This window comes from Falco biarmicus, chromosome W (assembly GCF_023638135.1).
Source record: "Falco biarmicus isolate bFalBia1 chromosome W, bFalBia1.pri, whole genome shotgun sequence".
Taxonomy (NCBI): domain Eukaryota; kingdom Metazoa; phylum Chordata; class Aves; order Falconiformes; family Falconidae; genus Falco; species Falco biarmicus.
The window spans coordinates 2,741,015-2,760,900 of NC_079310.1; the positions used below are offsets into that span (position 1 = coordinate 2,741,015).

Consider the following 19,886-nt stretch of genomic DNA (forward strand, 5'->3'; position numbering starts at 1 on the left):
GAGCGTAAGCTGGTGGGACTGATCAAGAAGGCTTTACACTAGAACCAGTGAGGGAAGGGGATACCAACACAATTGCCAAAGATAAGCCAAGGGTTGGTTGGCATGGCATCACCTGAGGGTGGCAATGCTAGTGGGAACACTTATGTTACTTCCGGGAGCACATGGAGGGCTCAGGAGCATATCTGAAATTCTTGTATGCCAGTGCACGCAGTGTGAGAAACAAACAGGATGAACTGGAAGCATTGGTCAGTTCCCAGAGCTATGATGTCATTGGTGTTAGTGAGACTTGGTGAAATGAGTCCCATGACTGGAGTACTGGGATGGATGGATAGGCAAGGCAGGTGAGGTGGAGGTGTTGCACTATATGTAAGGGAGAGGTTTGAATGTACAGCCCTTACAGTTAAGGATGATGTGTTGGAGAGGGGAATGGAAAACAAGGGAGACATTGTAGTGGGTGTCTACTATCAATCACCCAGCCAGGATGTAAGCACTGATGAGTTCTTCTATAGGCAATTAGGAGAAATCTCTGGATGAGTAGCCCTTGTTCTTATGGGAGATTTCAACTTCCCAGGCATCAACCGGGAATATCATACTGCTGAGATGAGCAGTCTGTGAAATTCCTGAAGTTTGTTGAAGATAATTTCTTGTCACAAGTACTCAGTGAGCCAACTAGGAAAGATGCCCTCCTAGGCTTGTTGTTTGTGAATAGAGAAGAACTCGTGGAAGATGTGTTGGTAGGTGGCTGTCTTTGCCACAGTGACCATGAAGTGGTTGAGTTTAAAATTTTCAGTGTAATGAGAAAAAAGGACAGCAGAGTTGCTACCCTGGATTTCAAGAGAGCCAACTTTAAGCTGTTCAGGGAGCTAGTTAGCAGTGTCCCCTAGGAATCTGTTTTTGAGGGCTTAGGGGTCCATGAGTGCTGGTCAGTCTTTAGGAAACTTTGAAAGTCATTTTTTTTGATACCTCATATATCAATAAACCAGATATACCAATAGTCCATTTGTGAGGGGAATCAATCCTCCATTTGCTGTTATAAATAGCTCAGCCTAATATCATTAAAAGAACCAGGCTGTGGCCACATTTGGTATGCATCACCAGAAGTGTTCACTTTTGGCCAAATTTCCTGACACAGGGCTCAGGCTTTTGATAACCTGGCTATCCCATCAATAAATTTCCAGTGTTGCAACAATTAATCTACCAGTGACCTCTTCACTATACTTTGTCCACCTCCCATTATTAAAAAAACCCAAAGAAACAAAAAAAACCCCACCACGTCCTTTACTACCAAATAAGATCCATGGTTCACTACACCCGTGCCAGAGTATCTCAAGGTAAAATCACCCACAAGCCAACAGTGCAGATCATTGGGGTCTGTGCAGTAGCGATACATTGGATCAGGTGAGTTGGCTACGTCCCATCTGGGTCACCAAAACTGTCACAAAAATTTCAGAAGTGGCCTGTGCTGACCAAGGAGAGAGGCTAGGATGCAAAGTATAGAATTACAAAAGTAATTCTTCATGCACCTGAGGCGTCCTATTCAAATTGGGACACCCTGAATGAGGTTTTACATATGGTTCTTATATCTTTCAAGTGTTCAGATACAACATGATTTGACCAATCACTGCTTAACACCCACATGTTACTGTTTTGCAAAGCAACTATAATTCTATGGCATCATCATCTACCTGCTTCTTTCTTGATGTAGATGTCCCTGGAGCTGGTCTTGTTACAGTTACTTACCTATGATGCCAGATAACAGGGAGGGTTTCACAGAGGTGTTAGAAGGGCTAGGATGCCGGTGTTATCTCAGTAGTTCAGGGGTATCCTTTGTTCTTCAGGGTGCGAGGAGGAGGACAGCCCCTAATGAGCTGGGGTCTTTTAGTCATGCTGACTTAACTACAATAATGGAGTATACAATGTAAACTACATACCTTAAAGTTCATACAATTTCATACTGTAAAGACTAATTGGTACAATATTTATGAAATGAGATTTTCCTAACAGCACCTTCCTTTTTCCCCCCCCTCCATGTGTGTCCATGCACTGGGTATGTCCAGTTTATGTGGAGAACAGTGACAAATAGTGTTCCTCAGGGGTATGTACTGGGACTGGCACCGTTCAACATCTGTGTCAGTGACATGGACATTGGGATTCAGTGCACCCTCAGAAGGGTTGCCGATGACACCAAGCTGTGTGGTGCAGTCATGCTGGAGGGAAGGGATGCCATCCAGAGGGACCTGGACAGGCTTGAGAGGTGGGCCTGTCCAAACCTCATCAACAAGGCCAAGGTCCTGCACCTGGGTTAGAGCAATCCCAAGCACAAATACAGGATGGGCAAAGAATGGATTGAGAGCAGCCCTGAGGAGGAGGAATTGGGGGTGCTGGTGGATGAAGAGCTCAACATGGCCTGAAAATGTGCACTTGCAGCCCAGAAAGCCAACTATATCCTGGGCTGCATCAAAAGAAGCATGGCCAGTAGGTTGAGGGAGGTGATTCTCCCCCTCTGTTCTCATGAGACCCCACCTGGAGTACTGTGTTCAGCTCTGGAGCCACCAACATAAAAAGGACATGTACCTGCTGGAGCAAGTCCAGAGGAGGGCCACAAAGATGATCAGAGGCCTGGAGCACCTCTCCTATGAAGAATGGCTGAGCAAGTTGGGGTTATTCAGCCTGGACATGAGAAGGCTCTGGGGAGACTTTATAGCAGCCTTTCAGTACTTAAAGGGGGCTTATAAGAAAGATGGGGATAAACCTTTTAGTAGGGTCTGTAGCAATAGGACAAGGGGTAATGGCTTTAAACTGAAAGAGAGTAAATTTAGATGAGAGATTAGGAAAAAAATTCTTTACTGTGAGGGTGGTGAGACACTGGAACAGGTTGCCCAGAGAAGTTGTTGATGCCCCATCCCTGGAAGTGTTCAAGGCCGGTTTGGGTGGGACTTTGATCAACCTGGTCTAGTGGAAAGTGTCCCTGCCCATGGCAGGGGGGTTGGAACTAGATGGTCTTTACGGTCCCTTCAAACCCAAACCATTCTATGGAATTAAATTTGCAAAAGTATAATTAAGTCAATCCTTATAAAACCTATTTTTATTTGTAAACGCTTTTTCTAATGACATGTATCCTGGTTTTAGCTGGGATAGAGTTAGTTTTCTTCTTAGTAGCTGGTGCAGTGCTGTGTTTTGGATTTGGTGTGAGAACAATGTTGATAGCACACTGATGGTTTTGATCGTTGCTATGTTTATACTAAATCAAGGACTTTTCAGTTCCTCAGGCCCTGCCAGCCAGAGGGGCACAGGAAATTGGGAGGGGACACAGCCAGGACAGGTGACCCAAGCTAGCCAAAGAGGTATTCCATACCATATGATGTGATGTCATGCTGAGTATATAAACTGGAGGAAGGAGGAGGAAGGTTTTTGGCATTATGGTGTTTGTCTTCTCAAGTAACCGTTACGCGTGATGGAGCCCCTACTTTCCTGGGGATGGCTGAACACCTGCCTGCCCATGGGAAGTGCTGAATGAATTCCTTGCTTTGTTTTGCTTGTGTGCATGGCTTTTGCTTTACCTATTAAATTGTTCTTATCTCAACCCTCAAGTTTTACATTCTTTTCTGATTCTCCTCCCCCTCCCTCTGGGTGAGGGGGAGTGAGCAAGCAGCAGCAAGGTGCTTGGTTTCCAGCTGGGGTTAAACCACAACAGCATGTCTCAGATTATTCTCATCTGTTTCTGACCATTGCTGATCATGATTTTGAGCTTAGGAGAGTGTTTAAGGTGGAAGAGCTGTTACTGATCAAAGAAAAATTTTGATGAAAAAACCTAATGCAGTTATTCCATCTTTTTACACCCCAAGACTGTTTATATCAGTATTTTCACAATATTCTGTTCTCTGCCATACACTGTCAAGTTCAGTGAGAATGCAGCAAGACAAGTGGAGTTTTTTTGAACATTATAATGCTTTTATGAGGAAAAAAAGTTTTTCAATTTGAACTGCTTTTCTACAGGACTAGTATTTCTAAAGACTTGTCTAATGTGTGTGGGTGGGTGGTGGTGGTGGTTTGTTTTTTGTGGAGTTTTGTGAGGTTTTTTTTAAGCTCCCAACAATAAGCTGAATGAATGCAGGATCACAGAAAATTGGTTTCTTCTTTTGGAAATATTTTTTTGATAAATATGTCAATGTTATTCCTAGTAAGAAAGGTAACAAAATATATGCTACTCCTATTATTTAATTATAATTAATAATTTCATTTCCATCTGTAGGCCATAAAATGAAAAATTCTTGAAAAGATAACAATTCCTGAAAATTACTCTCAAAGCTACTGATATTTCAAACAGTAGCTTTTGCTCAACACCAGAGGCAAAACATGTATTGCTTGGCTGAAAGAGAGTTTTACCTAAAATAGGAAAATTAAACAGAATTGTCTGCATTAAAAAAAATATTATTGAGACAGCAAATTTTTAGGATATGTTAGCTGTTTCTACAGAAAATGCGATTAAATTTTTTTTAGGTATGTGCTTCAATAATTCAGTAAAATCAAATATATCTTGACCTCGCCAGAGAGAAAGCAGGGTACATTTAATAGGAATTCTGTTCTGAACTAATAACCTAAACACATACACCCTCTTCCCCTCCTTTAAACACTTCGTAACTAGATGGAAGATAAGCAAAAGAGAAATATGTGAACAATTTAATCATTTATTCTGGTAATTGAATCCTTTTTTTTTTTTTCCCCTTCAGAAGATCATTTTGGCCAAGCTCAACATCTAGTGAATTTGCCAAATTCACACACAGTTAATAAATGATTTGGTCCTCATCCAAACACTCTTGCCCACAAGGAGCCTGTGTTGTGCCAATATATTAGATTCCTGGGTGGAAACGTTCCCATTTCAGGACTCTGAAAAATATTATTTTCTTTCAAAATTGTTTTTAATATTGGGATTTGCAAATTCCATTAATTCTTTGAAAGTCTGTTTTAATACAAACAACAAAATTGGCTAGAAAAAAAAATATTTGTTAAATATATGTTTAGAAACACAGAAACTTACTAAACTTGCCAAACAAATTTAAACACAGAGCATAGGAAAATAAGTAGTTAGTTTTCTTTTCAGAAAGCAGTGATTCTATATGCACTGTCCTGTGTTCTCCACCCTCAAATTCTTTCTTTTGGCTATTCAGAGGCCATGCTGAGGCCCTAAGTGTTCTTACATGTCCCCTCAAACAGCGTAATGAATAGGGCAGTTTTGATTATTAATCATTACTAATAATGAAGCCAGATGTTATATGAGCATGTCTCTATAGATCATTTTCTCAGCAGCACAAATCTTCACCCCCTCAATTGTGACAGTAACACTGCTTGCGTAGTGTTTCATAATCAGATCAGTGAACTAATCTCAAATTAAAATATCCCTCTCTCTTTTTTTCCCCAGGATCATTTTAAACAAAGATCAGTTCACTGCTTAAGCTGTCATTATCATTGAGAAAAATATCCAAAAATCTGTCACCTCAGAATCCACAATAGTGGGAAAGGATCACAGATCATATAACAGATGTACTAACCATACTGAAGAACTCCAGTTGCTATAAATTAATACTCCTTGTTCTGAGTGACCTGGAGTTGAATCGGAGCTTAACTGAAAGCCCCAAGTACACTTAAAAATTTTACTATAATGTGGTAGAATACAGCACTGGAAAGAATACAAGCAAGTACACTGTTTTGTTAAGATGAACATCAAAGGCTACCTGAATTAGAACCAAGTTGCCCTGTCCCTATGAAATACTATACATGCAGAACTCTGTTCCATTAATCTTGCTAATACCCTAGGCACTACAAAGAAAGACAACTTCAATGGAAAACTGGAAGGGAAGATAGCCATTAGTTCAAATGGGAGACACATAATATTCTTAAAGACTGGAATGAGCAAGTGGGAAGAGATTCATAAATTAAGGGAAAATATTCTCATACAACCTTTCGTGAACCTAGATTTTAAGAGAGAAAGCAAGCATGATTAGTGATCCTGACTAGGAAAATGAAAAAATGCAGTATCTACTAGATGAGGATCAGAACAGACTCATAGGAAATTGCTTCAATTTTATTGATAGGATTGAAAGGGATCTAGACATAGTACCTTAGAGGAAAAGTATACTCCTTTCAGCTCTTGATTGCAAAAGTTTTACTAAACACCAGGAAAGGCCCTTTAGAGCAGGGATTTCTAAAGTGCTACCCACCAAGCTTTTGTATTACGGTTCCAGCCAGCTTTAAGATGGACCCACCACTGGCCAAAGCTGAGCCAATCAGCAATGTTGGTAGCACCTGTGATAACATTTTTAAGAACGGGTTAAAAAAATGCTGCACAGCAGCTGTGAGAGAGGAGTGAGAATATGTGAGAGAAACAACCCTGCAGACACCAAGGTCAGTGAAGGAGGAGGGGGAGGAGGTGCTCCAAGTGCCAGAGCAGAGATTCCCCTGCAGCCTGTGGAGAAAACCATGGTGAAGCAGGTTGTCCCCTGCAGCCCATGGAGGACCATGTCAGAGCAGATACCCACACTGCAGCACATGGAGGACCCCATACCACAGCAGGTGGATATGCCCTGAAGGAAACTGCAGCCCATGGAGAGCCCACACCAGAGCAAGGCTCCTGGCAGGAATTGAGGCCTGTGGAAAGGACCCCAAGCGGGAGCAGGTTTTCTGGCAGGAACTGTGGTCGATGGGGGACCCACACTGGAGCAGTCTGCTCCTGAAAGACTGTATCCCTTGGAAAAGGACCTGCACTGGAGCAGTTAATGAAAAAATGCACCCCATGGAAAGGACCCCCATTGGAGCAGTTCATGAAGGACTATGTTCCATGGGAGAAACCCCATGCTGGAGCAGGGGAACAGCATGAGGAAGAAGGAGCAGCAGATACAAAGTATTATGATTGTGATAAACGCAGTCATGATTCATGTAAAAAATAGAATGTAGTGTGATAAGTGTAATTGTTGTACCCTGTGTAAATCTAAAGCCTGTATCACAATTGTAATGAATGGGCACGTGTGATTCTCCTTTGAAACAATGTAAAAGCTCCCCCTTCCCCTGAGGCAATCGCTGCTTAGAAAAGCCCGCTAAAGGAGATAAAGAAAGCAGATAAAGAAAACATGCTAGGGATAGCCGCCAAAGGAGACAAAGACCCTGAGATTCAAACAAGTGCGCCAAAGAGGATCCAATAGGAGGAGAGGGTGTGCCCTGGCGACCCAATGGGAAAAGAGCAGGACGAACATCTGGCAAGAAGAGATTGGTCAAGATCCGGACATAAAAGACGCTGCTTTTAGGACTCAGGTGTGCGTGTGGTGGAACTAATTGAGTTCTCTGCACACCCAGTGCTGTTTTTGCTTATTGTTTCTCAACCTAAATTGATTGAACCCAAAATAAAATTGTTTTAATTGTTATCGTTTATAACAATTTGGTGACCCCGACGTGATCTCACTGTGCTTTCCTGAACTGTGACTTAACATGATCTAACTGCAACCCTCATTCCCCATTACCCTGCACCACTCAAAGTGGGGGTAGAAGATAGAGAAGTCAGGAGTGAAGTTGAGCCTGGGAAGAAGGGATGGGTGAGGGGGAAGGTGTTTTTAGTTTAGTTTTTGTCACTATCCTACTCTGTTATTAATTGACAGTAAAATAAATTTATTTTCCCCAAGTCAAGTCTAGTTTGCCCATGACAATAACGGGTGAGTGATCTCCCTGTCCTTATCGTGACCGACAAGCCTTTTGTTATATTTTTCTCTCCTCTGCCCTATTGAGGAGAGGGAGTGAGAACATGGCTGGGTGGGCACCTGGCAGCCAGCCAGCCAAGGTCAGCCCACAACACATCCCATCCATCAAGTAGCTTTCAATGCCTCAATCTTTAGAAACCCCTGTCTTACAGAGGCCTCTGAAGACATCTGGGATTTCAGTCAGATTCATTTTAGGATATAAAGCAGCCTTCAACAGAAACAGCTGCATGTCACTTTGCATTTCCTTCACAATTGACTGATATTGTGGGACAACTTTGCAATATGCCCTAGATGTATGTTTTTCATATTACCTTCAAAGAAAAAAACCAAAGTTTATGGTTTTGCCAATTGACAAAACATATGGGAATGACATCTTCAAGATGCCTTTGTTTAGCAGTCATTTTTGTTAAGAGAAAAGAATCACTAGGTAGACGACTCCTAATATTAAGTAACCAATCAACCACCTATGGTAGCTATAAACCATTTGCAAACAAGAGAAAGACTGTGTAGAGGGATTTTTAAAGGACCGAGGACATATGTTACCATTGTCTGGGTTGGACAACCCAGGCCTGTTAGTTGAAGCTGCAGAGCAACTTTGAATTGTCCTGGGAACAAGCAGTGAGAGAAAGAAAACAAGCTATGCACAAACAAGAAGCCAGGTGCAGAGCAAGTCCTGGGAACCGCGGAATCAACACACTCTGATCGGCACACTCTGATCAGGCGCCTGCAGCATGCTCACCGATCAGTGACACAGACCCCCACGTGGCCAGAGACGTTTATCCAATCACCTGTGTGTAGAGTCGTGTGAGCGGTCGGTTTAAGTTATAAATATGATCTGTTTGTTTAATAAAGTGAGCACGGCATGTAGCCATATTGGTGTGATTGTCGTGACTTGGCTGACTCTCCATGGGGGACCCTCTTTGAGACTGCACCATCGCATTGCTACAGTTTCAGCACTTATCAATAGTGGTGAGGAGATATGGAGGTGTTTAGGATGCTCCACCCCCCACCTCCAAAAATCTATTTAAGGTGCTGAAAATCTGCTGATCTAAATAAAATAACCTTCAGCAAACAAACAGTAACAATGAAATACATATATGCAGAAGCTATATTATGTGGTTTAGGATTTCTGATGGTTTTGTGTATTTAAATCTAATGTATAGTCCTTGTTTCCTTCCCTGGTAGGATAAGTATATCACTGATCAAAATCATATGCATGATAGCTAAATATTAGATATGTTAGTAAATTTTCATGTTAGAATTAGAAGTCAACGCATACTAAATGAATAAATGAAGAAGTTTACCTCTCTCTTTCTAGTTCTTCTAAATAGCCAGTGCTTTCTCTGCTTTCATTCATAAATCCTCTTCTTGGAAATGATCCTGTGGGAACAGGACTGCACTCTCCTGAAGGGCTTGACACAGACCCTTCCCAGCTCCCATATAAATGCATGGACACCGTTGGCCTTAACTTCACTCCAGGGAAGTCACTACTTTCCAAGTTCAGTTCTGGGATAATAAAGAGCAAACATTTTCAGAGCTGAAATTGAGCAGCACAAATCTAAAAGATCATTTCTGTCTTAATTTCATACTTTGTTAACAAATTATGACTTTTTGGATGGAAACAGTTAAAACATTTTGCTTTAGGATACACAGAACATAATGCAAACAAAACCAATCTTAATGGTACAATTAGAGAATACTAATCCTCTAAAATGAGATGGCCAAACTACAGTCCTACCAACCAGTACAGTATCATGACACCAGTATGCATGTCTTCCTTAAAAAACAGGCAGTGTGACATAAATATCATATTAATTGCTCGTGTTCCACTTCCTAATAGCCTCTTTCTCAGGGATCCCACAGATGCTCCACCATCATGTAAATGATAAGTGTTTCCACCATAGGGGCCTAAATGTAGACATCCTCTACAATATTTCTTGTTCTGTGATAGGGATAACATATGCATGCAAGGAATCACTGATCTGGGCTTGCTCTGCACATCCCATATAATGGGATGGATACACATTCCACCACATGCTCTAGGGAAGGGTGCATCAGTTTTCAGCATGACAGATACAGTTCTAGTAATGTGACAGGGAAAGAGCAAGACATGTAAATGAGTTAAGAAAAATGGTGGAACTAATCCATCATGAATTTAAACAATTAAAAGCAGGTTTTTTGTGAAGTAGTGAATAAAGCATAAGATGTATCAAATGCAAATATCATACGAAGCCTTGGGGTAACAGTAGCAAAAGCAACATAAGAGCGCATTCTTTTTTGAAAATGTGTCTTAAAATAATTGGCAAAAAATAACAGACACCGAGATTATGCCTAACTTCCAAAGGTAGCACTGGAAAGAAGACACAGCTGAGTTGGAAAATTTTATCCTAAAGCAACTAAGAAACAAATGAACCTACTTAAAGCATAATTCTAAATTTACCTTTAAGTCGTTCAATTAAGTCAATTTGTCCAGAAGATGCCATTGTCTCATCTTCGATACTTCCTTGCAGCTGTTTTAGCACCTCCTATAAGAAATAAAGCCTGATTAAGAAATCCTTACAATAATAAATCAAGGTAAAACATCTTATCCTGCCCTCAAGTATACATGTTTGCAACAGCTACTGTGACACTAATGTAAACTATATTTAATGTAAGCAGTGATCAAGTCTCATAACTATAATTTCCATCAAATATATTCTACAGTATTTCCCCAAACACTGTCACAACATAAAGTCTATAGTGAATAATTCATCTTCTCTAATAATACAAGTTATCAGCTTCTTTAAAAGTTCTCAAAGTGAATATCACTTATCTCTAATTTACAGATGGAGAAATGGAAACACAAAGTACAGTCAAATTTCTTCAATCTGCATTCCTAAAGCCAGTCTTGTAAATATAAAATTTGGATACATAACTAAAAGTTACTAAAGAGTCACTCTGCAATCACCCATTATTTAATTACATGCTAGTACTCCAGGAAGAGGAAATCTGGAGTACAGATACATTAACTACGTCTACACTATTTTGCAGAAATAATTCTGAAGATCAAGCTGAGGTCAAGTTTCCTGACTTAGAAGTTGCCTGACTCATGGAGTACTGTAAGGGTACATCTACATTAGTATTTTAGCTTGGATCAGTTTTAAGTCAGTCTCACAGCTGCCCCTACCAACTGTACTTTGCTTCAAATTGTTAAGTAATTTCAGAGTGTAAACTAAATCCCTTTCAGATCAAACTAAGTGAGCAAATTATACTCAGACCATTAATGGTCATTCACTCCATGTGACCAGGCTGGAGCTAGACAAAAAGTAAATGCCCTTGAAATACGTAATATGGATACTGTGTCCTCAATGTAGTTCATCTACAGCCAGCTGCACAACAAAATGTATTGGGTTTACATGGCAAGATTTTGGTAGCAGAGGGAAGACTGGACAAGGCTGATTCCAGCCAGCTCCACTGGTCAAAGCTGAGCCAACCAGTGAAGCTGGTGGCACGTCTGTGAAAACCTATTTAACAAAGGATAAAACGCTGCACAGGCAGCGTGTGAGTATGAAAAGCGAGGAGAAAACAAACAAACAAGCAAACAAACGAGAAATAATCTTGAGAACACCAAAATCAGTGAAGAAGAGGGAGGAGGCACTCCAGGCACTGGAGCAGACACTGCCCCTACAGCCCATGGAAAGGACCACACCAGAACAGATATCCACACTGCAGCCCATGGAAGACCCCATGCCAGAACAGGTGGATATTCCCTGAAGGAAACTGCAGCCCATGAGAAGGAACCACACTAGAGGAGACTCTCCTGACAGGAACTGCAGACCACAGAGGGCCCATACTGGAGCAGGTTTATCCTGAAGGACTGCAGCCCATGGGGAAGACCCATGCTGGAGCAAGAGAAAAGTGAGCCACAGTGAGAAAGAAAAAAAAACCATAACTCCTTCCTCCACCGCCCTTTTCCCATGCTCAGCTTCATTCCCAACTTCTCTGTTTCTTGGTGCAGGGGGGGAATGGGGGGGTTGCAGTCAGTTCATAACAGTTCTCTGCTGCTCCTTCCTCCTTCACACTCTTCCCCTGCTCCAGCGTGGGGTCCCACCCACAGGATACAGTCCTTCACAAACTTCTTGAACTTGGGTCCTTCCAACAGGCTGCAGGTAGATATCTGTTCCACCCTTAACCTCCATGGGGACAACCTGCTTCACCACGGTCTTTACCATAGGCTGCAGGGGAATCTCTGCTCCGGCACCTGGAGCACCTCCTTCTTCACTGACCTTGCTGTCTGCATAGCTATTTCTCTTACATATTTTTATTCCTCTCCCAGCTGCTGTTGCAGAGCAGTTTTTAACCCTTCTTAAATATGTTATTACAGAGGCTCTACATACATCGCCAATTGGCTAAACTTTGGCCAGCAGTGGGTTCATCTTGGAGCTGGCTGGAACCGGCTCTATCAGCCATAGGGGAAGCTTCTGGCATTTTCTCACAGAGCTACCCCTGTAGCCCCCTCACTACCAAAACCTTGCCACATAAACCAAATACACTCATCAGCCGACTCTATTCTTAATTGGCAGTGAGTTAATTTTCCTAAGTCAAGTCTGTTTTGCCCATGATAGTAATTGGTAAGTGATCTCCCTGTCCTTATCTCGACCCATGATTTTTTTCATCCTATTTTATTCCCCTGTCTTGTTGAGGAAGGGGAGTGAAAGAGCAGCTGGGTGGGCATCTAGCAACTAGCCAAGGTCAACCCACCACACTGCACTGAAACAGACACAACCTTTAGGATCACGTGTAGTATGATAAAAATCACTACTCAGGAAATCTCAGCTGTGCTTGTGCTTTTAAGTACATTCAAGGACATCCTCATTAGCCATAGGGTGCAACCATCTCTATATGTAACATATGCCCCGTCAGCAAGTCAGACAAATAATCAAGGCTCCTACATTATCTGACATAAAGTCAGACAGATAGCATTTGCAGACAGCAATCTTCGCTTAAAAGCCTAAAAGGCTTTGATATGTAGAGCGGTCTTTGGAGTATTTCAAGCTTCTGAAAGACCTGTTAACTCAGGTAAATTTGGAAATAGCTAGTGGACCCCTTTTTCCTGAGAACAGCACTGTGATGCAGGGGAAAAAAGAAAAACAAAAAAACACCAAGAAAAACTCAGCCATAAAACCAACCCAAAACATCCAACCTTTCTTCCCACTTCCTTCTTAGAAGTTGTCTTCTCACCTCTATACATGACAGTTCTGTATTTCAAAGACCATGTTCAGGATACTTTACTATATTGTGAGTCCTCTTGCTTCAAGAGCAAATATTAACAGCTAAGCAAAAATACTATCACCTTTTCCTATGTTATCAAATTACATGACTGATTGATGTCCAGGTAGCTAAGGACTGCTCTCTCTGAATATGAGGTAACAAGTGCTCAACATCAGCATACCAGATCACTTTTCTCAATTTTCTCTGCTACAATTCATTAGTTGAGGTTTTAACTTTTATTTTTTAATTTTTCACTTTTCAACTGTACATGTTTTTTTATTTTTAGTCAACACATAAAAAGCTCCATTATTTCTTTTCCATAGAAACACTGTTTAGATAACAATGTCATTATTAAGCTATGTGTTCTGGTTTAGAGCTTTAACATTGTCTGACAAGTACAAGTAGCTGTTTTAACCAGAAGGACTTACACATGTAATAGTTCCTGCAGGAAAATTACATATGCATAAATTGAGTAATGCATACATCTGTTTGGTAGAATGGCAAAAATAAGAAAGTGAATGCTAAACCTTATTCAGTTTAAATTTTTTGTTTTGACAGTATAATATTACCCTTATGTTTAACACATAACAAATAAAGGAAAATATATAAGGAAGCAAGTGAAAACTTGTCAGAGAAGTTCAGGTATGGGGATACCTAAGAGTTAGAAGATTTCTCATCTCTCAAGCAATAAATTGAAATAGTGGAGATTACACAGAAAAGCAGCATTGGCTAACAAGTCATATTTGCTTGACTTGCTGCAAAGAGGGAACCTATCACAGAGGAACTTAACGATCCACAAACAAACAAGATGTGACTGGCTGACAAACTGATGAGACTGTTGACAGAAGGGAAATCATTTGGGTGAGTGATTTTCATTATCCAAATCTCATGATTACTCTAGTAAAGGAATTCTTTCTTAGGCTGCAATCTGCTTTTTCTTAAAGCCAAAGGGGTCATACTCAGATTTTCCCAACTGCTGAAGAGGGTAGTACAGCTTATATATTACAGTCAACAGTACAAAAGTTTCATACTCTAGTTACTTTAGAACACTGATGAATATTACTTCTGACATTTTACTATATCTATTTTATCCCTTTGTTGTAAAATTTCTATTGTTAACACTTAAATTTGAGACAAAGCCACAAACATGTTCCCTCTATAGTTCAGAAATATTCCTAAGCTCCAAGCCTGCAATTACTATGGAGATTTTACTATATTTTTTTGGTACATCAAGAAACTATAAACCACTGTGCTATAACTGACTATTTCTTAGCAGAAATTAAATCAGATATTTCAGATCACCTGGAAATCAGGCTTCCAGTGACAGTTTTGAAGCAATGCTAATATTCTAATGTGTAAAAGAACGCATGCAGAAATACCTAGCATACTAAATTCAAAATTCAAATATAAACATTTCAGTTACACCAGTTTGCTTAGTACCAGTAGCCTATTCAATAATAGCAATTCCATATCAAGTATATCTAATTTAACGTAAATATTTCTCATGTCTTGAATACTTTATTTTCATATTATAATTTCTTAACATCATTCTTCAAAAAGCATTATTTCTGTATACCTTGCTAAAACATTCTACCATGTGCGATAACTAAAAATCTTTTCTCCAAAGATAAAAGGGAAAAGGCAAGACAAAACTAAAAACATTCTTCCTTTGGAAACAAATTGGAAAGTCACAGAATAGTCAGGGTTCTAAGGGACCTCTGGAGATCATCTAGTCCACCCCCCTACTAAAGCAGGTTCTCCTAGAGCAGGTTGCACAGAGTCGTGTCCAGGCAGGTTTTGAATGTCTCCAGAGGAGACTTCCACAGCCTCTCTGGGCAGCCTGTTCCACTGCTCTGTCACCCTCAAAGTAAAGAAGTTTTTCCTCATATTCAGATGGAACTTCCTGTGTTGCAGTTTGTGCCCATTGCCCCTTGCCATGTCACTGGGCACCACTGAAAAGAGCCTGGCCCCATCCTCTTGACACTCGCCCTTTAAGATATATGTAGACATTGATAAGATCCCCTCTCAGTCTGCCCCAGGCTAAACAGGCCCAGCTCCCTCAGCCTTTCCTCACAAGGGGGATGCTCCAGTCCCCTCATCACCTTCGTAGCCCTCTGTGGGACCCGCTCCAGTAGTTCCCTGTATCTCTTGAACTGGGGAGCCCAGAATTGGACACTGGCAGAGCATGGGAAACTTGAAAAGTCCTTGACTTAGTATAAACATTACCTAGCAACAATTAAAAACATCAGTGTGTTATCAACATTATTCTCATACTAAATCCAAAACAGCGCTGTACCAGCTACTAAGAAAATTAACTGTCCCAGCTGAAACTAGGGCACCATAAAATGGAGAAGGTGAGTTAAAAGAAAATCTGATCACCTGCCTACCTAATCAAGGAGGTTTTGGATAAAAGGAGTCACAAGTTTTGAAAGAGACACTCTTCTCTGTAGTCACGTTAAAGTAAACTTCAGTGTTTTGACAAGAAGAATAAAGGGTACCAATAGTATCTGAAACTTTATATACCTATAAGGGTAAAATTCTAAGAAAGGTTGCAATTCAGCCACTGGAAAACCTGGTATAAAGGATCAGCATTTACTGTTCTCTTAAGGAAAATAGACCATTAAGTCCTACTTTCATACAAGGATAATAAAGATCTCATATCCAAAAACTATGACAGATTATCTAAATGCTGCAAGTCAGTTTGCTCCTGTGATATGGAGAAATAGTGTGAAATGGGGATAATGGACATCGATTGTGATTGTATGTGTCTGCTCAAGGAATGTGGGTATGGTGACTAGTCATGGGTGCGGTGTCTGGTCACATAGGCACACAGCTCTGAGGAGACAACTACAGTTTTGAGGAGACCCCTGCCCCTCTTCCTCTAACAAAGGGGAGACGGGGAGACGCCTGCCCTTCTTTCTCTAACAAAGGGGCTATCTAAAAGAGAATGAGAAAAGATGAGAGACATTCAAATGTTATCTAGAGGGAGGGAGTGCTAAGTCTCCTTGCTGGAGAAGATTGGATGGTCACAAGGACATGAATCACCTGAAGAAGATCAGATGGTCACAAGGACATGAATCACCTACAAACCTGCAAGACCACCACATTCCAGGCAAAGGACTGATAAGCTAATTAACATACGAAGTGGGGTTTAGGTAACGAATATGTATAGGCGTTAATTGAATATTCATTTGTTTTATTGTATAAATGTGAGATGGTTCGTCATTTCGGGCATGCACGCTTGTGGAGGAGCGATCCCCCGTGCATCTGCGCGCAATAAACATACCTACTTTATAACTTTCGAGTTATAGAGTCTAATTCCGCACGTCAGTTTGGCGAGCCAGCCAGGAGTATTTCTGCTCGGCTGAGGGACCAGCTGCGGAGCGGACGCTCCTAGGCGCGCCCCGGGAGATTTCCTCGGAGGAGCCTCCTCTTCTCAGCTGTTCACCCGGGAGCAGAAGAGAAACCCCTGGATCCACGGATAAAACGGTATGTTTAGAAACGGGGCGGCTGGTGAGACGCAGGGAGACGTCCGGCGCGCAGCGTAGTCCCCAGGAGGAAAGGTACCTTGGGAGGGGGTTTGCTGACCAAGGGGTGGCCGCTAGCGATCTTGAGGGCAGATCGAGCAAACCCGAGGTTACTGCCACTCCTAAAAGCCCGGAGGCCTCGTGACGGAAAGCGGGGGGCGGGACGGGATAAGGCGGAATCTCACAGGAACCAGAGGGACCTCACAGCAAAAGTAAAAGGGAAACTTTTGCGTAGGAAAAAAGAGGAAGCTAAAAACTTCCTTTAGGTTGTTTTAAGAATTGGGGAATTCCTGGAATGTAACAACTGAAGTAGCGCTCTGTGTCTTGTTTGTTCTATGTGTTGTCTTGTTATATGTTCAAAACTCGGAGTTACGAAATGTATGTTGAAAAATATTAACATACTGGTAATTCGTGGCAAATACCGGAAAACTTAACACTCTGCTTAAGACCAGGAAAAATTGTGTAAGAAACTATGGACTAGGGTGTTGTTTATTAAGATTTATGTTAAGCCCAATGTAAAGATTAGGCAACAAAAGATAAGATAACCGCCAGGTGTCCAGGATGCCGCTTGTGAAAGATAAGATAACCGCCAGGTGTCCAGGATGCCGCTTGTGCATATGAATGAAGGGTCAACACCTCCACTACTTCATGAACACGAAAGTAAAAAAAAGGTATAAAAAGGGACTGTTTGAACTGCTCAGGACGGCAGTTGGCGGAGCGCAGACTCCCCTGTCGTCCAGCGCTGTTTTTGCTCATATTCTACTTGCTATAATTAATAAAAATTTTAATTGGATTATGATCCGTTGTGGTCTCAATTTATAACAATTCTGGTGCTGTGACTCGGATAAGGAACGGTGGGCTTTGGTCCTCCGGGGAGGCGCCCCGCGACATTTCGCGGCCCCGCGACCAACAGCTTACTCCAACCTTACCGACGAACCTAAATTCTAGAATAATGAGCAAAGGAGAAACCGGTAAAATCCCATAAAAATTCTGTGCACGGGAGTCCGGACGAAGACGCAGGACGCGTAAGTATATTGCGAAGTTGTTCGCGGGTTTGCCGTTCGGGCGGGATTGGGTTTCCTGGAATATAACGAGTGAGTGTATGTTTGTGGATATTCCAGAAGATGGGGGCGAAGGGCAGCAAGCCTTCGACTCCCATGGGAAGGGTACCCATTGTACCTAAGAATACCCCTCTGGCATATATCTTAGACAATTGGAGATATTTCCCTGGAACTCTAGGGAAAGATAAGCAGAAGATGATAGAATATTGTACTAAGATATGGGGAGGGAAGAAGATTTCTAAAAATGTCTTTTGGCCAGTCTATGGGTCAGAAGAAGATTGGGTAAGACAGCAATTAAACCTCTGGGTTAATAATAAAAAAAACCCTTAACCCGGAGGAGAGTCGATATGCGGAAGTGTGGCTAGAAAGACCGGGAGCTAGACTTTATCCGCTGAATGAAATAAAAACTAAACAAAAGAAAAAGCAGGAAGAGTTAGACGAAACCCTTCTAACCCCCCCTCCTTACATTCCTCCTCCTGCTCCCGCAGAGGTCCCCAGAGCGCCCACTCCCCCACCAGAGTCGGAACAAGGGTCTCCCCCTCTTCCTAGACGCGTAACTAGAAGTCAGAAAGGGGCAGCTCAGATGTACCCCCTAAGGGAAATACCCATGGGGGGACCTCAACCTGTGATCGGATATATTTCCGTACCCCTAAACTCGGCTGACCTACGAGATTTTAAAAGAATCGAGATGGGAAACTTAATTGAGGACCCACTCGGAGTGGCAGTAAGATTAAATCAATTTTTTGGGACCAAACCTTTATACTTGGGATGAGATGCAATCTATCCTTGGTCAATTATTTACTACCGAGGAAAGAGATATGATGACGAGCAGGAATGAGACTGTGGGATGCTCAGCATGCCTAGGAACCCCAAGCAGATATTAAATGGCCACTCCAAAGACCTAATTGGGATAATCAGGATCCAGTGCATAGAACTCATATGCAGGACCTGAGAACTATAGTAATTCAGGGGATTAGGGAAGCAGTACCCCGTGGCCAGAATATCAATAAAGCATTTAATGAAATGCAAAAGAAAGATGAAAGCCCTACTGAGTGGCTGGAACGACTGAGGAAAGCCCTTCAGCTGTACTCTGGGGTAAATCCAGACGACCCTTTAGGGTAAGCGCTCCTAAAAACTCAGTTTGTGGCAAATAGGAGAGTCAGGGGCTCTATATCTTAGGGGACCGGAGTCATCATGAGCCCTTGATAAAATTAAAAATAGGTCCCCATAAACAAGAGTTCACCTTTTTAGTAGACACTGGGGCTGAAAAATCAACTATTAAGCAAATACCTGAGGGATGTAAAGTTTCCCCTGAAAAAGTACAAGTAATTGGGGCAAAAGGAGAACCCTTTAAAGTAAGCAAAATCAAAAATGTGGTATTCGAAACTGAAAATAAATTTGGAATGGGTGAACTCTTGCTCGTCCCTGAAGCAGAATTTAATCTGTTAGGACGAGATTTAATTGTTGAATTGCAATTAGAAATTAAAGTGAAAAATCAAGAGCTAACAGTGATATGGAGAAATAGTGTGAAATGGGGACAATGGACATCGATTGTGATTGTATGTCTGCTCAAGGAATGTGGGTATGGTGACTAGTCATGGGTGCGATGTCTGGTCACATAGGCACACAGCTCTGAGGAGACAACTACAGTTTTGAGGAGACGCCTGCCCTTCTTCCTCTAACAAAGGGGCTATTTAAAAGAGAATGAGAAAAGGATGAGAGATATTCCAATGCTATCTAGAGGGAGGGAGTGCTAAGTCTCCTTGCTGGAGAAGATCAGATGGTCACAAGGACATGAATCACCTACAAACCTGCAAGACCACCACATTCCAGGCAAAGGACTGATAAGCTAATTAACATACGAAGTGGGGTTTAGGTAACGAATATGTATAGGCGTTAATTGAATATTCATTTGTTTTATTGTATAAATGTGAGATGGTTCGTCATTTCGGGCATGCACGCTTGTGGAGGAGCGATCCCCCGTGCATCTGCGCGCAATAAACATACCTACTTTATAACTTTCGAGTTATAGAGTCTAATTCCGCACGTCATTTTGGCGAGCCAGGCAGGAGGATTTCTGCTCGGCTGAGGGACCAGCTGCGGAGCGGACGCTCCTAGGCGCGCCCCGGGAGATTTCCTCGGAGGAGCCTCCTCTTCTCAGCTGTTCACCCGGGAGCAGAAGAGAAACCCCTGGATCCACGGATAACACGGTATGTTTAGTAACGGGGCGGCTGGTGAGACGCACGGAGACGTCCGGCGCGCAGCGTAGTCCCCAGGAGGAAAGGTACCTTGGGAGGGGGTTT

The 19,886-nt window shown here is 42.0% G+C and overlaps 1 protein-coding gene across 11 annotated transcripts in view; it reads right to left on the reverse strand.

Annotated features, from left to right (window-relative positions):
• The window catches only part of LOC130142038 (adenomatous polyposis coli protein-like), a 130,736-nt gene that overhangs the window by 82,956 nt on the left and 27,894 nt on the right, over positions 1 to 19,886 (reverse strand). For all 11 annotated transcript variants that reach the window (XM_056323442.1, XM_056323443.1, XM_056323439.1 and 8 more), the window contains 2 exons: positions 10,186 to 10,270; positions 9,050 to 9,251 (listed from right to left, as the gene is read on the reverse strand). In XM_056323442.1, the coding sequence (XP_056179417.1) occupies positions 9,050 to 9,251; positions 10,186 to 10,270 (287 nt within the window). The remainder of the gene's footprint in view (positions 1 to 9,049; positions 9,252 to 10,185; positions 10,271 to 19,886) is intronic.